This window comes from Talaromyces amestolkiae (genome assembly GCF_001896365.1).
Source record: "Talaromyces amestolkiae strain CIB chromosome Unknown scaffold18.1, whole genome shotgun sequence".
NCBI lineage: Eukaryota > Fungi > Ascomycota > Eurotiomycetes > Eurotiales > Trichocomaceae > Talaromyces > Talaromyces amestolkiae.
The window spans coordinates 438405-463478 of record NW_024468054.1 but is presented as its reverse complement, the minus strand read 5'-3'; the positions used below and the strand labels follow the sequence as shown (position 1 = coordinate 463478).

The 25074-nt window shown below is 48.7% G+C and overlaps 9 protein-coding genes across 9 annotated transcripts; 6 read left to right on the top strand and 3 right to left on the bottom strand.

The window, feature by feature from the left end:
- Positions 1 to 354: 354 nt before the first annotated feature.
- On the top strand, positions 355 to 1831 carry BHQ10_008225 (uncharacterized protein; the record flags this gene model as incomplete). Its single annotated transcript, XM_040881007.1, has 6 exons — positions 355 to 403; positions 468 to 485; positions 576 to 1073; positions 1137 to 1489; positions 1563 to 1707; positions 1755 to 1831. The coding sequence occupies 6 exons, from the start codon at positions 355 to 357 to the stop codon at positions 1829 to 1831; spliced, it is 1140 nt and encodes a 379-aa protein (XP_040736727.1).
- A 129-nt stretch (positions 1832 to 1960) lies between these two features.
- BHQ10_008224 (uncharacterized protein) lies at positions 1961 to 4336 on the bottom strand (the record flags this gene model as incomplete). Its single annotated transcript, XM_040881006.1, has 2 exons — positions 1961 to 4112; positions 4167 to 4336. The coding sequence occupies 2 exons, from the start codon at positions 4334 to 4336 to the stop codon at positions 1961 to 1963; spliced, it is 2322 nt and encodes a 773-aa protein (XP_040736726.1).
- A 2847-nt stretch (positions 4337 to 7183) lies between these two features.
- Positions 7184 to 8098, top strand: BHQ10_008223 (uncharacterized protein; the record flags this gene model as incomplete). Its single annotated transcript, XM_040881005.1, has 4 exons — positions 7184 to 7246; positions 7317 to 7701; positions 7758 to 7991; positions 8043 to 8098. 4 exons carry the CDS (start codon positions 7184 to 7186, stop codon positions 8096 to 8098), a joined length of 738 nt encoding a protein of 245 aa, XP_040736725.1.
- Positions 8099 to 9032: 934 nt separating this feature from the next.
- BHQ10_008222 (uncharacterized protein) lies at positions 9033 to 10821 on the top strand (the record flags this gene model as incomplete). The annotated part of the gene is made up of 4 exons (XM_040881004.1): positions 9033 to 9221; positions 9279 to 9310; positions 9360 to 9700; positions 9749 to 10821. The coding sequence occupies 4 exons, from the start codon at positions 9033 to 9035 to the stop codon at positions 10819 to 10821; spliced, it is 1635 nt and encodes a 544-aa protein (XP_040736724.1).
- A 510-nt stretch (positions 10822 to 11331) lies between these two features.
- BHQ10_008221 (uncharacterized protein) lies at positions 11332 to 11868 on the top strand (the record flags this gene model as incomplete). Its single annotated transcript, XM_040881003.1, has 2 exons — positions 11332 to 11493; positions 11560 to 11868. 2 exons carry the CDS (start codon positions 11332 to 11334, stop codon positions 11866 to 11868), a joined length of 471 nt encoding a protein of 156 aa, XP_040736723.1.
- Positions 11869 to 12317: 449 nt separating this feature from the next.
- On the bottom strand, positions 12318 to 13490 carry BHQ10_008220 (uncharacterized protein; the record flags this gene model as incomplete). Its single annotated transcript, XM_040881002.1, has 4 exons — positions 12318 to 12677; positions 12728 to 12844; positions 12897 to 13415; positions 13464 to 13490. The coding sequence occupies 4 exons, from the start codon at positions 13488 to 13490 to the stop codon at positions 12318 to 12320; spliced, it is 1023 nt and encodes a 340-aa protein (XP_040736722.1).
- A 1039-nt stretch (positions 13491 to 14529) lies between these two features.
- BHQ10_008219 (uncharacterized protein) lies at positions 14530 to 17572 on the top strand (the record flags this gene model as incomplete). The annotated part of the gene is made up of 5 exons (XM_040881000.1): positions 14530 to 14653; positions 14714 to 14734; positions 14795 to 14832; positions 14889 to 17416; positions 17464 to 17572. The coding sequence occupies 5 exons, from the start codon at positions 14530 to 14532 to the stop codon at positions 17570 to 17572; spliced, it is 2820 nt and encodes a 939-aa protein (XP_040736721.1).
- A 195-nt stretch (positions 17573 to 17767) lies between these two features.
- Positions 17768 to 19254, bottom strand: BHQ10_008218 (uncharacterized protein; the record flags this gene model as incomplete). Its single annotated transcript, XM_040880999.1, has 2 exons — positions 17768 to 19018; positions 19084 to 19254. 2 exons carry the CDS (start codon positions 19252 to 19254, stop codon positions 17768 to 17770), a joined length of 1422 nt encoding a protein of 473 aa, XP_040736720.1.
- Positions 19255 to 21600: 2346 nt separating this feature from the next.
- On the top strand, positions 21601 to 25027 carry BHQ10_008217 (uncharacterized protein; the record flags this gene model as incomplete). Its single annotated transcript, XM_040880998.1, has 9 exons — positions 21601 to 22223; positions 22999 to 23359; positions 23566 to 23601; positions 23648 to 23658; positions 23706 to 23739; positions 23787 to 23925; positions 23969 to 24005; positions 24051 to 24547; positions 24600 to 25027. The coding sequence occupies 9 exons, from the start codon at positions 21601 to 21603 to the stop codon at positions 25025 to 25027; spliced, it is 2166 nt and encodes a 721-aa protein (XP_040736719.1).
- Between the last annotated feature and the right edge of the window lie 47 nt (positions 25028 to 25074).

Genomic DNA, 25074 nt, shown 5'->3' with positions numbered 1-25074 from the left:
CCAATGTAGGCATCCGGAAGACCTCCTGCATAATTGACCGATGGGTTGTAGGTCAGCACTAGCTACGCGTAGGAGCTTCTTGTACGGGGCAGTTCCCCTCATTTTTTTTTTCCTAATTTCCTCAGTATATTCCTCCCAATTCTGCGAGTTTTCGGAGGACTTGCGTGTTCTTCAGCGATCTATATACAAAAGTTCATCGCCTACTCATTGGGACTCCCCCGCCCTCACAAATTATCTCTATAGACGAACAGACGACTTCGGGCCTGGTGCCCTAGTTTTCAGAGATTATCGCTATATCGGACGTTTCTTACTTTACCCTCACATTTGCAATTATATACACAATTCACATACATTATGCAATCATTTCCTCCTCCGCCCTCGGCGCAGGGCCAGCATTTTCCTCGTATGTTACCTTTTTATTCTTCTGTTGCGGAGGGTTTCATTGACTGACCGAACTGGGTGATTAGCACCTCCAAGATCCGCAAGTATGTCAATCGTCCGATCTTCAAACACAAGACGAAGTTTTCCGTACTTAGGTCTGGTATAACTTCAATATAGCTAATATCAATAAACAGCATTCCCTCCTCCACCATTAGCATCCCCAGGGTTCCCACCACCACCACAACCATCCCCGGGCTTCCCACCACCAAACTACAACTATCACGCTCCTCCAACCCAACATGTACAACAACCACAACCTCAAAATGCGCAGTCACATTTCCCTCCACCACCCAATAGCCGCCCATCAACAACAAGCCCGCCACCACGCTTTGATGCCGGCAGTAACAACAGTGCAGCGGCTCATCAAGCGGCCATGTTGGCCGCCGCTCAGGAAGCGAAATTACCGCTTTCGCCGCCGCCAATGTCGCCTCCGCCTACGGGCATGTCTCGTATGATGATGGAGAAGATGCCTGGAGGTGCGCCGGCTGTGGGCCAGTTTAGGGGTGCGCAGTCTACTGGTTCGGATGATGTGGGCACGTTCAATGGGGGTAGTTATAGGATCAGCCATCGAAGCGTGAATTCGATTGTGACGCTCCAGCTTGCGATGGGTGCGCCATTGGATGCGAGGCCTGGTATGTTTCTATTCGTTCTATTTCCGATTGTTTTGATCTAGAGGTTAATCAAGGGTGAAAAAGGTGTCATGATCGCAATGTCGCCCACGGTCACCCTCAAGGGAAACTTTCACTTCTCCGTGAAAAAGCTCCTCATTGGAGGTGAAATGGCTCATTCAACATATACCGGCCCCGGAGAGGTTCTACTCGCACCTTCTGTGTTAGGCGACATCACCGTCCTACGGTTATCTGATGACGGAGAGGTTTGGAAAGTCGGCCGAGATGCGTATCTGGCCAACACTGCATCTATCAAAAAGAAATACAAGGCTCAGAATCTTTCCAAGACACTCTTTTCAGGTGAAGGGTGGTTTGTGTATAATATGTCTGGGCCAGGGCTGGTTTGGATGCAGAGTTTTGGTGCTGTCATAAAGAAAGATGTACGTGCAATCCCTTTGATCTCTTTAAATCAATCCATTAGGAATCGTTGCTGACGAGTGGGGTGTATTGTAGCTTGTCGAAGGTGAAAGTTACTACGTGGACAACGGTCACTTGGTTGCTTGGAACTGTGATTATATTATTGAACGGGTTGCTTCTGGCGGTGTCATTTCCAGCCTGAGCTCTGGTGAGGGTTTAGCTTGTCGATTCAAGGGGCCAGGTACTGTCTATCTACAGACAAGGAACTTAAATGCTTTTGCTTTGCAGATGGGTGCAAGTACTGCAAGTGGGTGATGAGGAAAATGAGGATCAAACTTTCAGTGTCGAATTTGACCGTGATCTAATGGTGCTATGAATGGATGTATACAGTCCTTTGCTACGTATCCGATGTCTTGTATATTTCCCTGAGATTCATTAACAAAATTTTCGAGGACACACTTCTATGTATGAGAGACAACGTTGAAATGCATATATCAGGGACCACGACTGTATTCTGCCCCCGCTGCACTCAAATATGCATGGCCCTCTAGCCAAGGACCATTGAACCCTGCCCGAGCAGCCATGTCCAGCACACTGTACTGATCAGGGTCACTGATGCTAAGATCAGCTCCTGCAGTGCAAAGATACTTGACGAGGGGCAGCTCTTGTCTCACGATTGCTGCCATCAACGGTGTCCTGCCTTGAGAGCCCATCATATTGATATCAGCCCCTTCCCTAGCAAGAAGCTCAACAATAGGTAGATAAGCGCGTTCGGCAGCAAGTATGAGAGCTGTATCCCCAAAGTTGTCTTTCTGATCTATACTCGCATTGTGTGAAAGAAGGAGTTCAGTGCTCGCAATATCACGATTCATGGCAGCTTCCATCAAGGCAGTCTTTCCATTTTCATCTTGTAAGTTCACGTTGAGACCAATTTCAAGCAAAAACTCCAACATTGAATGATGTCCTGCTTGCGCGGCAATCAAAAAGGCGGTTTCATGAGCTCTGGTGATGGTGCTGGAGTTACTCTTTTCAAGGAATGCCCTTAAGGCCTCCGTATTTCCTTCTCTAGATAGTTCAATTATGATATCGTCCTTTCGTTTCGTCCGCTCCGCATGAAGTAGCAGCAAACGCATGACTTCGGTATAGCCTCTTTGGTTCGCATATACGATCACTGCCAGCAGCCGATACATCTCGCCCAGATCGTTGACCATTCTGATAATCAGCAACTCTAGCATGATGTGGAATTGATTTTGAACAAGCCAATCAAGAGCGAGCTGGGATGGCTGGTCATTTTTTGTCGAACACCCGACGTCTGACCCGAGCCAGATGTCCAGGAACGTTTGCCGCGATAATTGAGCAGCTTGCAAGTCGTCATAGACTTCGGGCATTGGAGTCCTAGTTCCAATCTTCTCCTTCAATCCCTGTAAAATGGCCATCGTTCGCTGCCCTGGATTGCGTCTCGATAGATAATGGATCATATGAATTACCATCCAAGATATCTCTGTTCGAAATGCGATGCACCAAACGTCCGAAGGTACGCTCTCGAGGTCCAAATACTTTGATACCGGATAGAATGTACTCCCATTGGTGTTAACATCCACAATGGCTAGGATCCGTTCGGCTGCCAGCTCCCTTGCAGCGATATCTGGTTCTAGAAGAACTTTCAGACAGATATGTGCATATTCGACAATGGATGGCTGAACTTCCTCGTAGTCAGTTAAAGAACATAACCATTCGCTCATTGTAAGAAGATTGGTAAGCCCATTATGATATCCTTTTGAGGAGAAAAGCTCCATGCTCTGCCGAACATCAGGCAAACCAGATGAGATACCGGAAATCAGCGATCTATCCGATAATGTCTGAAGAATACATGTCATGCCTTCTCCATAGTCGCCCAAATTTGATTTGACAAACACACTCACAAGTGCCTCAACTCGGTCGTTGCAAACCCTGTAGCTGCTCTTGTCACTGCCCGTAACCTGGGTTTGGCCTCCAATAGATGATAGAGACTCTAGCATTGAACAAAGCAGGTGCATATACATATTTTGAGCGGCCAGTGCATATATATTTGAAGAAACCGTAACCAGAGGCATATCCTGAGCCACTTGATTGTTCGTTTTCAGTTGGAAATGCCCAATTGTCTGGCTTTCGTTCAAAAAATATCTCGTTGTTGATGGATCTTTGTCGAGAATCGATCTGTTGTCCGTCCACGTCCGGTGTAACAACCGTGCCTGGTGAGGAGTAATGTCTTTGGGACGAAACGCTCGAAAGAATTCATTCTGAGATATTTCTTCCAGGTCACGGTTAGATTGTTTCAAAGACCATACGTAAAGACCCAGTATGGCCTCCCACGAGTCGATTTCCGCGATCTTCCCGATGATCAACTGAGTTTTCCAAGTTCCTGTGACTGTTTGGTGACCACCTTGTCTCTCAATTTTAATGGGAATATAAATGCTGAAGGTTGAAACTTCTTTGTCACACCAGGAGCTTATGAGTATGGTCAGTTCCTGCGCCGCTCGCCCCAAGTTACGTGCCAAAGTGCGGATTGCTGTATCGTCCCAGTGAGATCCTGCCAGTTTCCTCAATTTCTCACGATTCATGATGACCTCTTGTAAAATCATCTCAAACCTCGTCTCTGTTGTTTGCCTGTAAAGTTTCCGTCAATATGTAGTGGCTCATGGGAATGTTCTTTTTGCTCACCCAGGTGGATTATTCGCGGGACAAACACTGAATGACTTGATGTGATGGAGGCGCGAGGCCAACCAATCCAGCTCATGCTCACCACTTGAGACAACATCTTGATCGTCTTGCAACAGATTATCACGTTCATCCATTCGCTCAGCCCGTAAGCCTGTTCTAACAACTGTCATCACGATAGTAGCCCCAAGTTGGGCAAGGATAACCGAAGAATGCAAGCCTCGTATGCCGACAAATTGTATCACGAAGCCTGTCATTGTAAGACATATGACAGCTACCAACGCCATTTCCTGACTAAGATTGAGATAATCATTTGGCGACTGGTTTCTCACAGATCTAATGAAATAAACGCCCATATTGGTTCGACCCACAAAGGAAGGAAATTTTTGATCACCAACCATCTGGTTGCCTGGTTGGATCCAATAGACTCTGCTTTCATCTGGGAGGTTGAATATATGCTTTTTTGAATGACGCTCCACCAAGATAGCACATAAAAACATGCCCAATGTAAGAAGGACTGTTCCCACGACGAACATAGGAAAGGCATAACTATCAACAGGGCTGCCATTTTTCATGAAAGATGCTGGCCAGTAGAAAACTGTGAGGGCGGCGTATATGATTACACCTATTTGAGAACAATTAGAACCCCGAACGCTTTAGCGAATTGCAAAGATCACAACATACTAAACTGCAAGGCAACACCAAAAGTAGCCGCAAGATGAAACCAGAATGGGTCACGCCTTCTGATACCTTTATTCAAAGACAAATTTGGCAGTTTGGCATTTTTCTCGAGATCTGTCCAGACCTTCCCAGCAATCTCGCTCAGTTTTTGAATAGTAATAGGTCCAGCCTGTCCTTGGCCCTGATCGACCACAATCTCTAGAATTTTGGGGGTTCCTGTTATTCTAGCTACCCCGGTATCAGTGAATATCTCAGCTGTCGTGTCTGATACGCATGAGAGTATCTCTCTCTCCGAGGAACCTGGCTCCTCTTGTGCTCTCCCTATGAAGGCCCGCAAGGTTGAATTGCCGCAAACTCGAATCACGGACACTACTGCTGTGAGGATTCCAAGAGGCGCTAAAGCAAAGATGAAATCGTCCAATGTAGATACCAACTCTGACATACATTGTCGAGTTATTTGTTCCCCAAATAATGTGATCAGGGGTGCCTAGTAGCTGGATTAGCTTTGGGTGTAGAGAACGGTGACTAAGGGGTACCATCGTACTAAGTCGGTGGCTAGATTATTCGCAAAATCATCCCAGTTATCTGCTGAAACACGGCACACCAAACAAAAGAATACGCATGTATAGAGCGGGAGAATCATCCTCTTCATCCGACCCCAAGGTCATCTGATCAGCGCCGTTTGACTTCACAAGCAAGTTCATGGCTGGAATAAAATAGAGGCCCCAAAGATGTAATATTTAATATCGATTGAATCAGGCTGTGGCAGAGCAGTCTTTAGAGCGCCATGCTATTTTGATATGTGATGGCCATGATTGGTCTTATCACCGAAGCATGCGCCATCTGGGAGGGCCTGATGCAGGGGTTTACGGCACAGCGTCTTAAGAGGCCTTTAACATGATGTTTGGCCAAAGTAGTGTTGAGTGAGTCTTCAGCCTTGCACTGCCATTGCACCGAATTCTTGAAAGGGTGCAGATAACGAGAAATTGGGCACCTATCAGGATGTCTTCGTGGATCGTGAGACATTAGTGGTCTGTCGGTCGCCCACCCCGGCGGCTATCCTGTTCGAGATGACCGTCCACGTACTGGAGTAGACATCGGAGAAGAGGATAAAAGTACTAATTCGGACTGAGGAGATAGTCAAATATTTTGGTCTCTTCGAGTTGGAAGGGACGCTGCCAACATTCTGTCTGTCTGGGACATTGAGAGAGGGTGCGCACCGGCCGCTCGTCCCTACTTCAGGGCCTGGTACGGGTGCGGTCCTTCCCGTGTCCCCATTAGACTGAGTACCCCCATTTCTTCATCTATAGATTTCCCAAATACTATGGAATGGTTCATAGGGCACAAGATACGGTCTGGGAAATGCCACAGACACTGATCATTAATCTTTTAAATGCGAAACTTTCGCTCTTCGACACCGGGCGTTTCACCCGCACAAGCACTTTCTACAACTTTCATCGGTGACTATGAAGCCTAAATAGGTGTGCATCTCTGGAGAATATGTCTACAGGAGGCGGATCAAGACGCACATTATATAGAGGCTCAAGACAATTAGTAGATGTTATCTAGGCCGGAGATGAACAATTCTGTCGCGAGCCTCAACGCTGGTATCTCCTGTGACAGATTTTGCTTGTGGATAAGTACGGTAGTGTGCCTGAGATCACTAACAGGTTGTTTTTTGAATGTCAACTCGGCGGCATTTTTGCACGAGTCACGATTGTTTATACTTTTCCACGTCGTATTGCGAAAAGGGAATGTGCGGGGTAGCGAGGCAGTGGCAAGTCCATCATTCATCGACACCAAATGAAATAGAGTAAAAGGCGTAAGTGGCATACTAAGCAGGGATCGTGGTGTAATCGTGGGGGTCAAGTTGTATTGCTGATCGAGTCATCCGGTCGAAGAACTGAGCACGCTGTGGGATAGTGACTTGTCGTACTATCTATCAGGTATCCATTATCACGAATAGTGTTAGGGAGTAATAAGCAATGTAATTCCAGGTCAGGGACATAAGACTACGCAGGAGAGCAAGAAAGAGGGACAGCACGTGCCAGACGGCAGTGTCGGAAAGCGCTACGGAGGACGCAGTGGGCCTGTTACTGACTAGTACGTAGGCTCCACGGCCGCCGAGTGTGGCTTTGCTGTGTAGCACTCTTGGCTGACTGCACTAGAACAACTAACAACGCATTCATTTCACCCATCTTCAACCTCCTTCCATCAACACGCCATCCAACAAGCACTGATAATAAATCCTCTTCATTGCTACACGTTGGTCGAGTCTGCAGTAAAAACATCCATTCGCTATACACCGAGAAAAGTACACATACGCCATTACTACCGCCATGGCGTCGCAGGGCGAATTCTCCGCGGCCATGACCAATCGGTCGCTACGCACCATCCGAACTGTATGCCTCTCGTCAACAGAATCATTGTTCATGCAAAAGTAGTGATGGTAGAAACTAACATATGTGCCAGGAGCTGGAATTCCTCACAGATGCCTCTGTTATCACACCGCAACAATTGGCGAACTTCCTATCCCAACTACCAAACCAGACACAACTACACGCACCCGTCATGTCGGCAGCAGGCCCCATACCCGCCCCAGTACAATCTCCAGTGCAGTCCCCAGAGCCTACTCCAGCATTCATCCCTCCTACCGCCCAGCTTCAAAATACGACTTTGAATGAGAAAGCGCCGACACAGTATCCCAGTCCGGCCCCACCGCCGCCTGCCTATGCTCAGACACCACCAGTCTTGTCAATTTCATCGGCCATGTACGCCTACACACCGACCGATGCTGGCGATCTTGCCCTTCAGCCGAATGATCGTATTCAGGTCCTGGAGCACATGAACAACGATTGTAAGTCTTTCGGTGCAAGGGTTATGAAATGATATCTTCGTGCTAATAAAACACAGGGTGGCGTGGTCGAAATGAGCGAACAAACCAGGAAGGAATATTTCCTCGAAGCTATGTCCGAGTTCTGGATGAAAAGCCCGCTCCTCCGGTCCTGTCTCCTCAGCCGACCAGCTACGGAAATATGCCTTTGGAAGTCGCTCAAACCGGATCCTCTGCGACTGACGCCGCCGGCCGTCGACCCAGCAAATTTGAGGAGCAAGGCAAGAAGTTTGGAAGGAAGATGGGCAATGCTGGTGAGTTTAGCTGCTCTTTTTATTTCGCAGATTAGTCCTGACATTGTATAGCAATTTTCGGTGCTGGTGCCACGATCGGTTCCAACATTGTCAACGGCATCTTTTAAGCCAAGTCAGCATTGCACTTGGCCTCGTTTTTTGTTTTAAAAAATAACTCAGACCCGCTCGATGGGAACTCATAACAAAATCTAGGGTTACGGCTTGCGCATTATGGGATTGGCGTTGATGGCGTACAAGGAACTATCACGTCTGTTCCCGGATTGGTTACTTTTCTGACGACCTTTTCATCAACCAAAGAACTTTTTTTGCTTACGGTATTGGCTCTGTCGTACGTTTGCCGGGTCAATTTGTGCTTGTTTTGGGAATCGATCTGCCGTGAGCGTGTCGACATGCAGTGCACATGCAGACCCTGTCCGGTTACCGATGGCTTGATCAAGCTGATATCTATTCCTGTTTCGTGTCTATACTTTATTTTCCTTTGTCACTGCACTGCAGACTGGCTACACATTGAGCAGTCTTGGTACTGCTTGGGTCGTTGATTTCATTTGACTGTAGACTTGACTGTCTATTTAATTTGTTGAAGATTAGAGCCGTGAATGCACCAATTTTTTCTTGGAACCATACCAAGTCAGAAATTTTTATAATATCACTAAACATATGACCAGCACACAGACATCAAAACAATCAACAAATGAACTAATCAGAAAAAGCAACTTCATACTTAACATAAAGATAGCGCAATGTCACCATCTAATCTTACCCCACAGTCTGAGCCCGATGCCGGCTTACTCGGCGCTGCTGACCGCCTACCTAAAACAGCAAATCAGCACCCCTCGTTCGGCCTTTTTGGTTGAATGGGCCACAAATATTGCCCGCCGACTTTCCGGTCCCAGGCAAAATTTTCCAGAGTTTTTCTTTCTGAGGCATTGGGTTGCTCATCAGGAGGATTTCCTCGACTTTCAACAAGATATTATTTCAAAAACAAACTCGGTTTGTTTTTAACTTTCAGACAGCTCGTTGAAGAACGACAGGAAAGGAAAAATGTGTGGTATTCTAGGCCTTATCCTAGGCCATATCAGTGACGATCCGAATTTCCCGTGCAAAGCGGCCGTGACGTTACATGAGGCTTTGTATTATTTGCAGCATCGCGGTCAGGATGCGTGCGGTATAGCGACATGTGCGGCTGGAGGGAGGATTTTCCAGTGCAAGGGAAATGGCATGGCTGGAAAGGTTGGTGATCGCTTAGTGGGGGGGGATATGGATTGATCGCTAATTTAGTTGCGATAGGTCTTCGATGAGGGACGACGTGTTCAGGATCTGTGAGTAATTATCATTTCAGAGAAGGAGAAAAACTGGCTAATGTTGTAGACCCGGTTCAATGGGCATTGGCCACCTCCGCTATCCCACCGCAGGCTCCGACTCCAGCGCCGAAGCGCAACCATTCTACGTCAATAGTCCCTACGGTATCTGCCTCGCACACAACGGCAACCTCGTGAACGCGCGTGAACTGCGGGAACATCTCGACAAGGAGGCGCATCGCCACATCAACACGGACAGCGACAGCGAGTTGATGCTGAACATCTTTGCGAATGAATTGAACGAAACCGGAAAAGCGCGTGTGAACCAGGAGGATATTTTCGATGCGCTTTCGAGGATGTATAAGAGGTGTCAGGGTGGTTGGGCGTGTACAGCCATGGTTGCTGGATTTGGTGAGTATACCTTCATTGTGGAGGGTTCGTGGATCTGACTGTATGCAGGTATATTCGCTTTCCGCGACCAATATGGTATTCGTCCCTTGATCCTGGGAGAGCGTCCATCAGAGACCCTACCAGGTGCGACAGATTATATGTTTGCCTCTGAGAGCATTGCATTGCGACAACTTGGTTTCCGCAACCTTCGCGACATCATGCCCGGAGAAGCCGTCTTCATCCGCAAGGGACAGTCACCAGTCTTCCGACAAGTTGCAGAGCAACTGGCTTATTCTCCCGACATTTTCGAATATGTGTATTTTGCTCGACCAGACACCATCATCGACGGAATTGGTGTGCACGCCAGCCGTCAAAAAATGGGAGACAAACTGGCAGACAAGATCAAAGAAATTCTAGGCGATGAAGGCGTGAAAGAAATCGACGCCGTGATCCCCATTCCCGAAACATCAAACCCCTCTGCTTTCAGCGTTGCGCAGCGCTTGAACCTTCCATACCGCGAAGGATTTGTCAAGAATCGATACGTCTTCCGAACATTTATCATGCCCGGCCAGAGCGCGCGTCAAAAGGGCGTGCGCAGAAAACTGAGCGCCATCGACCAAGACTTTGCCGGCAAATGTGTCCTGCTAGTCGACGACAGTATCGTCCGCGGAACAACAAGCAGAGAAATTGTAGCCATGGCCCGAGAGGCCGGTGCCCGCAAAGTCATATTCGCTAGTTGCGCACCCCCCATCACACACCCACATCTTTATGGTATCGCATTGGCATCGCCTGCGGAACTCATCGCATCCAACAAGGACCGATTCGCAATCGCCGAAAACATTGGAGCCGAAGAAGTCATTTTCCAAGATCTCGAAGATCTGAAAGATGCATGCAGAGAATTATCACCGCCCAAAGGGCCGCGTGAGTTTGAAGTCGGCGTCTTCTGTGGTAGCTACGTGACGCACGTCCCCGACGGATATATCGAGCACTTGGCCGAATTGCACAGCCAGAAGAGCAAACAAAGCAAGTCCGCGCCGCCCCATGGCGCAATCGCTGGAAGCAGCGGGGCGACGATGTTTGATAAAGCGAGACGCGAGGATATCAGTCTTCATAATGTTGCTAGTGATGCTACACTGCGATGATTCTGTGTTGTCTTTACTCTTCTGGCGGTATTCTTCTGCGCGATGACATGAGATAGAGCTGAGTTACATAGACAAAATCTAGACGCATACCTTCTAATACTTCTACATATATCCATATCCATAGCCATAATCTGTGTAGAAAGGCTCTGAAGGCGAGACGCAGCGGGCACCCAGAAAAGTTAGCCGGAGATACGGACTCACCGCCTTCGCCCCTCCCAATCTCCGGCCCCCCGCCCAATGACGGGCGCAACCATCGAGAAGCTTCGACCGAGACGTATAAAACGTCTTCCGCTGAGTCAATCTTAGTCTTCACAACTAACTACTGACTATCGACCATCAACCGCCACCTTCCTATTTACACAGGGTATAAGAAAAGCTGGAGCTCGCATTCTCGACAAGCAAATAAACTGAGAACTCGACTTTTGACATCTTTTTAGCGACCTCGAACACACACGTGCTCACCGATCTTTCCACCAACCTCTCTCACCGATCAAACACTTATCATACACAATGGCTGACCAGGACTGGGACAACGTTACTCGCATCGGCACCAAGCATCGTGCTGGCGGTGTCCAGCGCGAAACTGTCGTCAAGGGTCGCAGCGCACTCAACGCCGCCCAACGATCCGGTCTCGTAATTGGCACTGAGAAGAAATTCGCCACTGGCAACGCAGTACGTCCTCCCCTTCCCTCTTTTCAATCATTGATATTTTGTAAGAAAGAGACTAACAGACACCAGGCCGGCCGCACAGGCGCTCCCGAGGGCCAACACCTCACAAAAGTCGACCGCAGCGACGACATCATCAAACCCAAAACTGTCGGCGCCCAAGTCGGCGACGCCATCAAACGGCGCCGCAACGACGAAGGTTACAAAATGACGCAAAAGGAGCTGGCCACAAAATGCAATACGACCGTTACTGTGGTGCAGGATATGGAGCGGGGTACGGCGACGCCAGACCAGAAGGTGTTGAGTGCGATGGAGAGGGTGTTGAATGTCAAGTTGAGGGGGAGCGATATTGGGGCTGAAAAGTTTCCCAAGAAGAAATAAATTAAAAAAAAGAAAAGAAAAAAAAAAGATATTGTTCGATATGGTTTTGTTTTTTTCTGATGTGTGATGACGATGAGGGACATGGTTTTTTTTACGGCCCCGTTTTTTACGCCTTTTCCTGGTTGATATGTTTCATGACATGAGATGACATGAATAGATGAGTTGGAATGAGCGCCGACTACTGCCTATCTCCTTGACTGATTTCATGCGTGATTAGATATACAGAGAGTAGATTGCATCAACTACATATCCAAAACTGATCATGTACTTTATGTATTTTATTCATTTCTCGATGATTAGAATGTAAGTAAAACCACAGAAAAGAAAGAACGAAGACTCGTTCATGGGCAGAGAACTCCATTGACCAGCCACTTATCCTTCATTGCAATTTTGATTTTTATTTGCATCATGACACATAAGTAGACATCTAGACATGACAGACAACAAAACTACCGTCTCAACTGCTCCCTCTCAACCTCATACATAAAATCAAAGTACGACTTATCAAAATGATGCACACGGACGTAACCGTCCTCTCCGCCAGAGGCATAAGCCGTGCCGGCAGGGTGCACGGCGATGGTGTTGAGAGGACCGAAATGGCCACGCACACGTCCGATCTCGTCTTCAAAGATCTTGTGGTAGAAGCGGGCTTCGAATTTACCTTGGCGCGCAGAGGTGGTTGTGACTTCCATGGCGGCTTGTCCACCGCCGAGGATCACGTAGTCCTTCTTCGGGGTGATGGCGGCTGTGTTGAGGGGGGTGTCGGTGGGGAAGGATTTGAGGACGGCGAGGTTGCGGGATGAGAGGATCTTCGCTTTGTTAATTTGTAGAATATATCAGAATCTGAGATCAGACTTACCTTAGCGGTCTTGTCTCTGGAGGCGGTGATAAAGTATGTGCGGTCTGCGGAGAATTGAATGTCGTTGATCTGAAGGTCGGGCTCGTGGGCTTGGACGTTTTCCAGTTGTTCGCCAGACTGTCTAGTCAGTATTGAGGTCAAACGCTTCGTTCGTGGCAACTGTGCATACCTTGGCATCATACTGGCTGACGCTGCCATCCTCATGTCCCGCAATAATGTACTTGCTCAAATAACTCCATCCAGCAACAGTAGCCTTGCTATCCTCGCACGTAATCTTCAGACTAGGCTCATCCGTCTGCTCATCCAGATTGTTTCCCTCGCCATCGCCGTAACGCACATCAAACACCACAATCGTACCCAAATATCCCATACGCTTCTCGGTGACGGCCAAAAGTTGACTTCCATCGGGGCTGAATTCGACTCGTTTCACGGCAGTGGGGAACTCCCATACTTTGACGCATTCGCCGGTCTTGATGTTCCATAATCGGACAGAGTTGTCTGCTGATCCTGTCGCGAGCAGGACTGTGTTGGGGCTGACGTCGACGGTCCAGATGGCTCCCTGGTGGCCTGAGTATGTTCCTAGACGCTCTCCGTTGGCGGCAAACCAGACACCGACGATCTTGTCCTTGGCGACGGAGAAGAGGAGGTCGCCGTCACGGTTGAATTTGATTTGATTCAGGGACCGTTCCTGTGGTTGTTAGTCTGCAAATTCATATCGCGGGGAGGGGGAACGAACATGGCCCTGGAGAAGAATAGGCCTCATGCTGTGTTGTCTGTCTTGACTGTTGACGAGAAAAAAAGTCTCAAGTAAAAACAGCAGTTCAATAAAGTATTCGTCAAACAGACACGTCAGACCAGACCCGTCGCGAACTTACTGTTCCTATCCAACAATCACCAACTATCGATAAATTTCGTCGCACACTAACTAATCCGCCTGCCGCCTGGAGCGCCAAGACTTTCTGCCGCCCACTCACGGACTCGCCTCTCAATCTTTCCCTCGTATTGCCCATACCGGGTAAACAGTATTTCCGACAGGGTTCAGCCCTTATCGCAAGCATTTGCAGCACTTATGGCAGATAGATAAGTCGCGTTGGTATCCCGAATACATGCTGTAATTTTCAATTTTGCCTCGATTTTTCTGTCCACCTTTGGAAATTTGGATCAATGGAGACGAAGCCAGCAAATCAGACGAACCGGCGACTGTGTTAATCTCCGAAAAAGATACAGGGCTGTTGCAATTGCTCTAAATTTTTACGTACTGCAAGTAAGCAGTGTCCACCCAGCTTCAAAGGAGACACCGGCGAATCTTGCAGTGAGTGATTGAGTCATCACTGGAATGCTTAACTACTGCCATAGGATTTGATTCTATGGTAACTGACTAGGGCTTCGTTCCTCATTGCTTTTTATATTCTTATATGCACTATCCGCCAGCAAGTTAAGTCCCTGCAGGTCGGACCACTCAATTCATTTATTAATTCTTTATCTTCGGGGTTGGACCTCAAGAAAACGCGGCTAAGTTTTTTCTTTCCTAAAAGAGGCAGCTAATGTTTCCCTCGGGGCCCTTTCGGTCCCCTAATCATCATCTGCTGCTGCATGCACCCCGCCATCCTGCGCCTTTCTCTCGTCGCATCCCCCTCATCTCTGTTGCGACGAGACACTTTACACTCTCTGCCCATCGCGGGGTCTGTTCATCTCCTGTTTCCCTGCTCAATCGCTCGTCTTCCTCAGTCAAACAGTTTCCCGTGCATCGCGGAAGCTTGGTGGTTTCCCGTTCAAGAAGTTTTTCGATTTCCGCCGCAAACATGACCGGGTCTAAGATTGATGGCACCGCCATTGCGAAGGATATTCGTGAGAAGTTGAAGACTGAGATTGCTGAGTTGCAGACGAAGAATCCTAGATTCAAGCCTAATCTCATTATCTACCAAGGTATGTTTGCCGTTTTACTTGCCGCGGGGTCTGATCAGTCATTTGCTAACATGAATATAGTCGGAGACAGATCTGATTCTAGTGCGTGAAAAGCTTCAAAAGTGATTTTGATATGATGACTAACTAGTACACGCGCTACAGGTACATATGTGCGCATGAAGTTAAAGGCCGCTGAAGAGGTAAGCCATCCAACTTTCCCGCGGAAAAGTATCACAACTAACAGCTTCACAACCAGGCCAACATCCTCTGCAGTATCATCAAGTTCCCAGAGACTATTACAGAAGCAGAGCTTCTTTTCGAAATCGAAAAATCCAACAATGACGCCGGAGTCCATGGTATCCTCGTACAGCTTCCGCTCCCCAATCACATCTCCGAACATGCCATCACATCCGCCGTTTCTGATGAGAAAGACGTCGATGGCTTCGGTACCATGAGCATCGGTGCCCTTGCAAAGCGCGGTGGTCAGCCATTGTTCGTTCCTTGCACACCCCAGGGCGTCATGGAGCTTCTCCGAGTCAGCGGCGTTGACCCTGCCGGCAAAGAGGCCGTCGTTGTTGGTCGCAGTGACATTGTTGGCAGTCCCGTCAGTTACTTGCTCAAGAACGCAGATGCTACTGTCACTGTGTGCCACTCCAAGACCAAGAATCTCGGCGAGATCCTCAAGAGAGCAGACATTGTTGTCGCTGCTATCGGACAACCCGAGTTTATTAAGGGCGAACAACTCAAGGCCGGCGCTGTTGTTATCGATGTTGGCACAAACTACATTCCTGATGACACCAAGAAATCTGGCCAGAGACTGGTCGGTGATGTCCATTTCGAGTCTGCCGTCGAGGTCGCCTCTCAGATCACCCCTGTTCCTGGTGGTGTTGGTCCCATGACAGTCGCCATGCTGTTGAAGAACGTTGTCAGCTCTGCCAAATCATACTTTGACAAGCAACGAGACCGTCACATCACTCCTCTTCCTATCAAGCTTCTCAACCCTGTTCCTTCTGATATCGCCATCTCTCGCGCTCAGAAGCCCAAAGCTATTACAAAAATTGCTGCTGAGGTCGGCATTGCTGCTCACGAGCTTGAGCCATATGGACACACAAAGGCAAAGGTCGACTTGTCAGTCCTTGACCGACTATCTCACCGTCGCAACGGTCGCTACATCCTCGTCACTGGTATCACTCCCACTCCACTTGGTGAAGGAAAGTCGACTACCACCATGGGTCTCACACAAGCCCTCGGAGCTCATTTGAACAGAATTGTCTTTGCCAACGTCCGACAGCCCAGTCAGGGACCTACTTTCGGTATCAAGGGAGGTGCTGCCGGTGGTGGTTATAGTCAGGTTATTCCTATGGACGAGTTCAACCTTCACTTGACTGGAGATATCCACGCCATTACTGCCGCAAACAACTTGCTGGCCGCAGCCATTGACACCCGCATGTTCCACGAAGCCACTCAGAAAGATGGAGCTCTTTACAAGCGCTTGGTTCCTGCGAAGAAGGGCAAGCGTGAATTCCAGCCTATTATGTTCCGTCGATTAAAGAAATTGGGTATCACCAAGACTGATCCTAATGAGCTGACCGAGGACGAGATTCACCGTTTCGCTCGTCTTGACATTGACCCTGAAACAATCACATGGCGTCGTGTGCTTGATGTCAACGACCGACACCTCCGTGGAGTCACTATCGGTCAAGCCCCAACTGAGAAGGGCTTGTCGCGACAGACTGGTTTTGACATTTCAGTCGCTAGTGAATGTATGGCTATTCTCGCACTCAGCAATGATCTAGCAGACATGCGTGAACGTCTTGGACGCATGGTAGTTGCCACATCCAAGAACGGCGACCCAGTCACCTGTGACGATATCGGTGTTGGTGGTGCCTTGACTGCTCTCATGAAGGATGCTATCAAGCCCAACATGATGCAGAGTTTGGAGGGTACCCCAGTCTTTGTCCATGCCGGTCCTTTTGCCAACATCAGTATTGGTGCCAACTCCGTCGTGGCCGACAAACTTGCCCTCAAGCTTGCCGGTACCGAACCCGACGAGGACCACGATGCCAAGACCGGTTTCGTTGTCACTGAAGCTGGTTTCGATTTTACTATGGGTGGTGAGCGATTTTTCAATATCAAGTGCCGATCTTCAGGATTGGTGCCTGATGTCGTCGTTGTCGTGGCTACGGTTCGAGCCCTCAAGGTTCATGGTGGTGGTCCCGAGATCTCCCCTGGTGCTCCTCTGCCTGAGGTTTACCGTACTGAGAACGTTGACATTCTCCGTAAGGGCTGTGTCAACCTCCGCAAACACATCCAAAACGCCCGTCAGTACGGTATCCCCGTGGTTGTCGCCGTCAACAAATTCGAGACCGACACCGATGCCGAGATCGCCGTCATCCGCGAAGAAGCCATCGCAGCCGGTGCCGAAGACGCCGTGCCCGCCAACCACTGGGCCGAAGGTGGTGCTGGCGCTGTCGACCTCGCCAAGAGCGTCATCACAGCCAGCTCGCAACCCAAGGACTTCAAGCTTCTCTACAGCCTTGAAGGGTCTGTGCAAGAACGTATTGACCAGATTGCCAAGGTCATGTATGGTGCTGACAAGGTCGAGTTCAGTGAACTCGCCCAGAAGAAGGTTGATACGTACACCAAGCAAGGATTTGGAAACCTGCCTATTTGCGTGGCCAAGACTCAGTATTCGTTGAGTCACGACCCTGCATTGAAGGGGGCTCCTACTGGATTCACTGTTCCGATTCGTGACGTGAGACTTTCTGCTGGTGCTGGTTATCTGTAAGTCTTTTTTACTCTATTTGTATTCTTCTTACTAACATTGTAAGATACGCACTTGCTGCCGATATCCAGACAATCCCTGGTCTCCCCACGGCTCCCGGCTACCTCAACGTCGACGTTGACACTGTCACCGGCGAGATCGACGGTCTTTTCTAAGCACATTCTTCACGTTCTTTTTTCTTTCAAATAACTTATGATATCCATTAAGATACGATTTACAAAACATTTCATCACGTTGCATATATTACGTTTCAACACAATGCATGGATCAGGAAGTTGGGGTCGTGTCTTTTTCTGCTGTTTCTATTCATAGAGTTTTAGGTATTTTGCATGATTGATTTCATTTTCTTTCTACTGATTCCTAGAACGCGATAATCGACTTGTAATCTCGTCACTCCCTTTGGCTCGAACCCACACATCCACGATCTTAGCAGCATTCGGATCGAGCTCAGAATCAACGACGAAGTAATGATTATAGAACGCGCCGGCGACACAAGCATGATTCGGGAAGATTTTGACTATTTGGCCTACTGATAGCGGGATTCTTCCGTCGCCTCCAGACTCGTAGGAGACGATGGCGTGTTCCTGGCTGATTCGCGCCACAATCAGCCGGTCGTCATTTGAAGTCTGTCTCTTCCAAGATGAGAGGACCCCCCAGCCGGAATATGAAGCACACGGCTCCCTGCCCAACGCCAACGTTCCAGCCGCCAGAAGCGCTTCGGGTGTTTCGCGCTCGCCGTCGTTGTAAATGCTACACACCTCTGTCAGGATTGAGATTGCTATTTCGGTCTTGGGACTTCTTTCAGACAAAGCGGCAGAGACGGATGCATTGGTGGAGAATTGCTGCATGTCAAGTAACGTATAAACACCAGCGTGGAACTCAATCTTGACTTCCAATGAGGGAGATATCTCCTGCACTCTCAATGCTTGTCTCAGGGCCGCTGCTTCGGGACTCTCATTTCCGTGTGGTAATAACAGATATCTCGACGAAAGAATTTGCGGTGTTGCACCGACACTAATAACTACTTCCCTCTTCTTGCCCTTGTCCAGTGGTACTGGTGACAAAAGGTTCGCATGTAGCCTCAAAGCATCTTTACAACCCTCTATCTCACTCACCAAATGCATCATAGCCTCTTCGGGCGTTGTAGCCGCATAACTTAGCGAACTGTGCGAATACACACCTAGCAACTTCACTACCCCTGCCCGCTCAGCCTCGACGATTCTCTCGACGAGATGCGATTTATTGAGTGCTGTAGGCGGTAGGCCAGCGCGATGATATCCCGTATCTACCTTGAGGAATACGCCAATCACTGGCGGCTTTGTGATAGTAGACCAGAATTGCTGCAAATGGTCGAGTTGAGTGGGATGGTCGATTATGACGCTTATACTCTCGGCGACACTCAGGTCAAGAGCTATTTCGGCTAGGCGCTGGACATGAGAAGGGGCGAGTGGGATGCCGTAAAGGACGTTGAAAGCGCGGTTTTGGGCCTTGAATTGAAGCAGGAGTGGGAGCAGCGTTTCTAGCTCGAGGATTGTTGAGACGATGAAGTTTGCGGTGAGGGTTGGGTTTGTGCTGACTTGGAGGCTGGCTATTTGTGTTGTCTGTTTTCCCCTTATCAGCCTAATTCACGGGTATTTGTTATGTGGTATGAAAGGATCCTATCTACTTTGTGGGATTTGATATGAGCTCTGAATCCGACGTTTAGTAGCTGGATTGTCTCGAGCATTTCCCGGCAATGACGCCGGATGATTGCTGCGTCGAGGATGGCGGCTGGTTTGGGGACTGTAATGATGTCCTGACCAATGTAGAATTGTTGTAGCTCTTTTTCGGAGGCCATTTCTTCTATCTTTCTGGGCATATAGATATATTTATGTGGATTGGGATAGATATTGTTCGTTCACATTGAACGTGGGGATGGTCAATATATGTAGACTTGTATGATATGCCTCCTTTCGTGTATTGTAAAGCTCGCTCCGGAGCACCCGATTCAGTCATCGATCATTTGCTCGCTGATCCGAGTCCAGATCCACTGTCTCGCTCTCGCGCACCCAATACGGAAACCATGAAGTTTTTGCGTCGCACTGAAACGGCGCTTATGTACGTGATTTAAAGCCATACCCAGATCATTAAATCTAGAAATCGCTACTTCCCCACAACGAAACCTCCTTTGACCAGCAATTACCAGGCCGATCTCGTTGCCACCCCTTGACAACAACCCTATCGATATACTGACTACTATACGAATCATACTTCCCTCCACCCCCGCCATCATCCTCCACCAACCCGATAGCACAAATCTCATTTCCAGCATCTCTTTCAGTATTGACAAGCGCTGCAACAGCTAGTGCCTGCGCAACAGGAAAACTGCCCTCTTCCAAGACCGAAGATGCTAATAAATCGAGCAACCAAGCCTCGACCCAGCTTCCAATTGAGACATCACGGCAGCGCGGGAGACATGATAGCAGTAAGCTGGAGATGCCAATTGAGTAGACATTTAATTTTGTGCAGGTGGGTTTCTGGAGGCCGGCAATTATGCGGAGGAGGATTGTTAGCCAGTATTTTGTTGTTTTTGTGTCGTCTTGGACGGTGTGGAGAGACGGGGAAAGATTGTCAGTGCATTGCATTATGCGAGCCACGACGTAGTAGGCGTAGTTCATGGCGTTGTCGTGCGAGGTGAACGGCATTGGCCTGATAGTCATGAACAGATCTTCCGTATTATTTGATGGTTCAGTCGGAAGTTCATAGGGCAAAAGCCTCGATTCCCAGTCATCTAATTTCCTCGACTCAGTTTCTAGCATTGAGATGTACTCAGATGCATCACTATTCCGATCCTCCCATTGCCTCAAAGAAGCAATAACATTCAACCGATATGATTCACATAGTATCGCCGTAACCAGCGTTCTTTTGGCATCAACCGACCATAGCATAGATACCACATCATCCGCCAACGCCATACTCGGCTGCCGACACTGATACTCAAACGAACTAAAATGAAATCTGCGCCACCAGCTCTGATATCGGGAATGAAGGTACGCTGATAAAAGTCGATAGCCCATATCTGTCGTCGTCGCTACATGAGTGTTCTTGGATTCAGTTGCCTGGATGAATTTCGCAATTCCCTGTGCGTGACAATAAAAGCCGGGGAATGTCCCCATCGTAGACTCGATGTAGCAAAAGACGACCAGTACAGCTAGAAGTGTCTCTTGAGATGTTTGCCATGGTGAAGCGTCGCTGCTGATGATTTTTGCGACTTGGCCTAGTGCGGATGTGTAGTAATACTGGCTTGTGGCTTGGTGTTGGCGATGCGGCCGATATGTGAGGGTGGTGTCTTTTCTAGTACTTTCTTGCTCAGGGCGAGATCGACTCAGATTACACGCTGACAAGGCCAGGATGGAATGTTTGAGTAATTGGTTGGTATTGTCAGCGTGGGTCATCCTCTGGAAACAGCAATCAAGAGCTTGCAGGCACGAGCCGCCCCAGTGAGTTAGGTAGTAGAGCTCATTCTCAGAACGATTCAAGGACCGCACGAGATCTGACTTGGGTAGTGCGGGATGTCCTTGTCGAGAACGATTAACTGAATCGCCGTCATGACGATCAGCTCTTTTTGATTTTGGCGTTATACTGCAGGCCTTTGGATTCGGCGATTGTTGAAAAGCGTTGTGAAATTTGAGACTGGGCTGAACTGCTTCACAAGTCCTACCGCGTCGCATGCATGCTCCACAAGAGGGCTTCTTCTCATCGCACTAATTTTGTCAGTCTGATTTCTCTGATATTGAAAAAAACATACCTTCACACGTCGTCTCCTGCATTCTTTGCAACCTGAGCGGGCGCGAGTGATGTTGGTCAATTTCGGGCGAGGTGGAGCTGGTTTGTACATTGATCGGTCTTGTTTTTTCCATCTGATACCGTTTGTGTATTTTCAGAAAATATTCATATTCCTGCAGACAATTAAAAAAGACTCATCGCAATTGATGTGGTTAGAAAGTCTCAGGTGGTGACTCTGATATCATGGGTCGGCGCTATTCCCGATGAGGTGCGCCGGAACGAGATCTTCTCAAGCGACATCTACTCTTTTCTACGCCTCTACAAGTAAGAGATGTTTAATTGCAAATGGAGTCAGCTAAGATATAAAGCCCTCTGGTCCGCTCTCTAGGTGCTGCCATACACCCCCAACACTACCATCATGCCCATCCGAGCAGTCATCTTCGACCTCCTCACAGCGCTCCTCGACAGCTGGAGTCTATGGGACAAGGCAGCAAATGACAACCCTGAGCAAGGCTACAAATGGCGAAGACGATACCTCGAACTGACCTTTGGATGCGGCGCATACCAGCCTTATGAAGAACTCGTCCGCACTTCCGCCAAAGACGTCGGTCTTCCAGAAACAGCGCCAACTCATTTGATCGACAACTGGGATGGACTGCAGCCATGGCCAGAAGCCAAACAAACTCTTGAAAAGCTGAAAGGAAAGGGGTATGCCTTGGGAGTAGTATCGAACTGCTCCATCGAGCTAGGCCGGCGCGCACTACAGAGATGCGAGACCGCAGAGTCATCGATGTTCAATGCATTTGTCACTGCTGAGGAAGTCGGCTTCTACAAACCTCATCCAGATACATACCAGGCTATTCTTTCGGCTCTGGGTGTCGAGCCGGATGAAGCCATCTTTGTCGCTGGTAGCAGCGGCGATGTCGTTGGAGCGGCGGCTGTTGGGATGCAGGTTGTATGGCACAATCGAATTGGACTGCCGGCGTTGCCTGGTTCTGCGCCATTGATCGAAGCGCGTTCTCTGGATGGTGCATTGCAAGGGTTACTATAGAGAGAGTAGCATTGAATGTACAACGGATGCTAAATCCGATATTCGGCTGAATCGTGAGGGGTCGATGCTCTTCAGCCGTCAGACTACGTATATACGTAGTATAATCAAAGTAAAAGAAAACACATGAGTCACGTCCTGAATCAATTCGCTTTTTCGATAGACAGCAACACCCTACATAGTAGTCACAGAGTATACTTGCGTACTGTGTAGAGAGGATCCGCGGAGGAAAGCGCCAACTCCGTCAAACCTCAGGCCCACATTGATATCCTCCGGCTTCGGCGAAAAGTTCCCCACGGGAGCTCGAGAGTGACTCTTTGAAAATATTCTCAGCATTGATTGTCGCATGAGTTAATTAAATAAGAGAGCTTAAGGATCTGCCTGTCGTGTGCGTGTCAAGTGACTGGATATTCTGTGTTCGTGCTTTTCAAGCTTGTGCAAGTATCTGAAAATATCCGGTCGCCCGGTCTGGGAAGTCAGTTTCGCTACGAGTACGTCACTAATCCCCTCTGTTGTTGTTGTCATTCTCTGCACTCCATATTCTCCATATCGGATATATCAAGCGCTGGCTATTTGCTGCATATCATAAATAGTCATCTCTGCCAGTGCTTGCTAGTAGTCTGTCTCTACTGGCATTTGCTGAAAGAGGGGAACGGATCTCCGCACCAACCAAGCTCAAACAGCGCGTGCAGTAACCGAACAACTCCCTCGGTTGCGGCTTTGCCTTTTCTCTTACTGACCTCTTCCTGTTGTCCTAATTCTCAACAGACTCATCGACAGTCCAGCATCCGACATTGCCCGTCGGGTAACGTTTGATTTCTCGTTCAGCATGCAGCTTCGGAATACCTCCGCCCTCGCCCTGCGCGGCGTTTCTTCCCTGTCCGCCGCGTCTTCATCGTGCGCTCGTCGATCCATTCTTTCTTCTTCCTCATCTTTATCTTCTCCCTATTCCACGACCGCTGTATCCCGAGCCATTGCCAGACCCGTTGCTACCACTCTCCGTCCTGTCCTTGCATCTTCCTCGGCCCAGTCGAATTCCTCGGTGTTCTCCACCCATATCCGCACGATGGCTTCGCAGGTGTCGAAGATCAAAGTCAAGAACCCGGTTGTCGAGCTCGATGGCGATGAGGTACGATACTTATTTCTGTTGAATTTCAAAACTCGGATGTGTTCGTTTTAAGGAATAAAGACAGCATCGGACGCGGGGCTGGAGTGTTTTGGCCCCTCAGCTTATCCTCACCAATCAATGCGATTCCGATGCTGTCCATATCCGACGTTGATGCATCATATGCAGATAGCCTGACCGGTGACCGATTTGTATTGACTTTGATCTAGATGACCAGAATTATCTGGCAGGATATTAAAGACAAGGTATGTTATTGGCTGTATGTATACATGGTGTACTAATGATATCTAGTTTATTACCCCGTAAGTCAACGTTTTGCGCCAATTGGATAGGCGTTAACAACTGCTAGATATCTCGACATTGACTTGAAATACTACGACTTGGTATGTCTTGCAATTTCCTTTTTCTACTCAATGCTTACACGCTCTAGGGTCTTGAATATCGTGACCAGACCGATGATCAGGTTACCATCGACGCCGCCGAGGCTATTAAGAAGTATGGAGTCGGTGTCAAGTGCGCCACCATTACTCCTGATGAGGCTCGTGTGAAGGAATTCCACTTGAAGAAGAGTATGCCGATTGAATCTGTTTGTGAATCAAGCTGACGTCTCAGTGTGGCTTTCCCCCAACGGTACCATCCGAAACATTCTGTAAGTTGTACGTACCTCATTTGAAGTATCGTCTAACGTTCATAGGAATGGGACCGTCTTCCGTGAACCAATTGTCATCGACAACATCCCCCGTCTCGTCCCCGGCTGGAAACAACCCATTATCATCGGCCGTCATGCCTTTGGCGACCAATACCGCGCCAAGGACCAAGTCATCCCCGGCGAAGGAACCCTCGAGGTCATCTTCACCCCCAAAGGCGGCGAGCCAGAGCGTATCAAGGTCTACGACTTCACCGGCCCCGGTGTTGCGCAAACCCAATACAACACAGATGAGTCGATTATCGGATTCGCTCACTCCAGTTTCAAGATGGCTCTTCTCAAGGAGTTGCCCTTGTATATGAGTACCAAGAACACTATCCTCAAGAAGTACGACGGACGATTTAAGGATATCTTCCAGGAGATTTATGAGAAGGATTACAAGAAGGACTTTGAGGCCAAGGGCCTTTGGTACGAGCACCGTCTTATCGACGACATGGTTGCTCAGATGATCAAGAGCGAGGGCGGATTCGTCATTGCCATGAAGAGTGCGCCCCCTTTCTTTTATTTTGTCAATACAACTCAAGCTGACTGTTAAAGACTACGACGGAGATGTTCAATCCGACATCGTCGCCCAAGGCTTCGGCTCTCTAGGCCTTATGACTTCCACCCTCGCCACCCCCGACGGCAGCGCATTCGAATCCGAAGCCGCCCACGGCACTGTCACCCGCCACTACCGCGAACACCAGAAGGGTCGCGAAACATCCACCAACCCGATCGCCTCCATCTTCGCGTGGACCCGCGGCCTGATTCAGCGCGGTAAAGTCGACGGAACCCCCGAAGTGGTCACGTTCGCCGAAGCATTGGAGCAGGCTTGCATTGATACCGTGAACGAGGACGAGATTATGACCAAGGATTTGGCATTGGCGCGCGGACGCAAGGATCGTGAGGCGTGGGTGACGACGAGTGTGTATTTGGAGGCTGTTGAAAAGAGGCTCAAGAGGTCTTTGCAAAAGGCTAAACTTTAGATTTACACTTTTACAACGCTAAATCTTGCTAAATCGTGAAATATGAT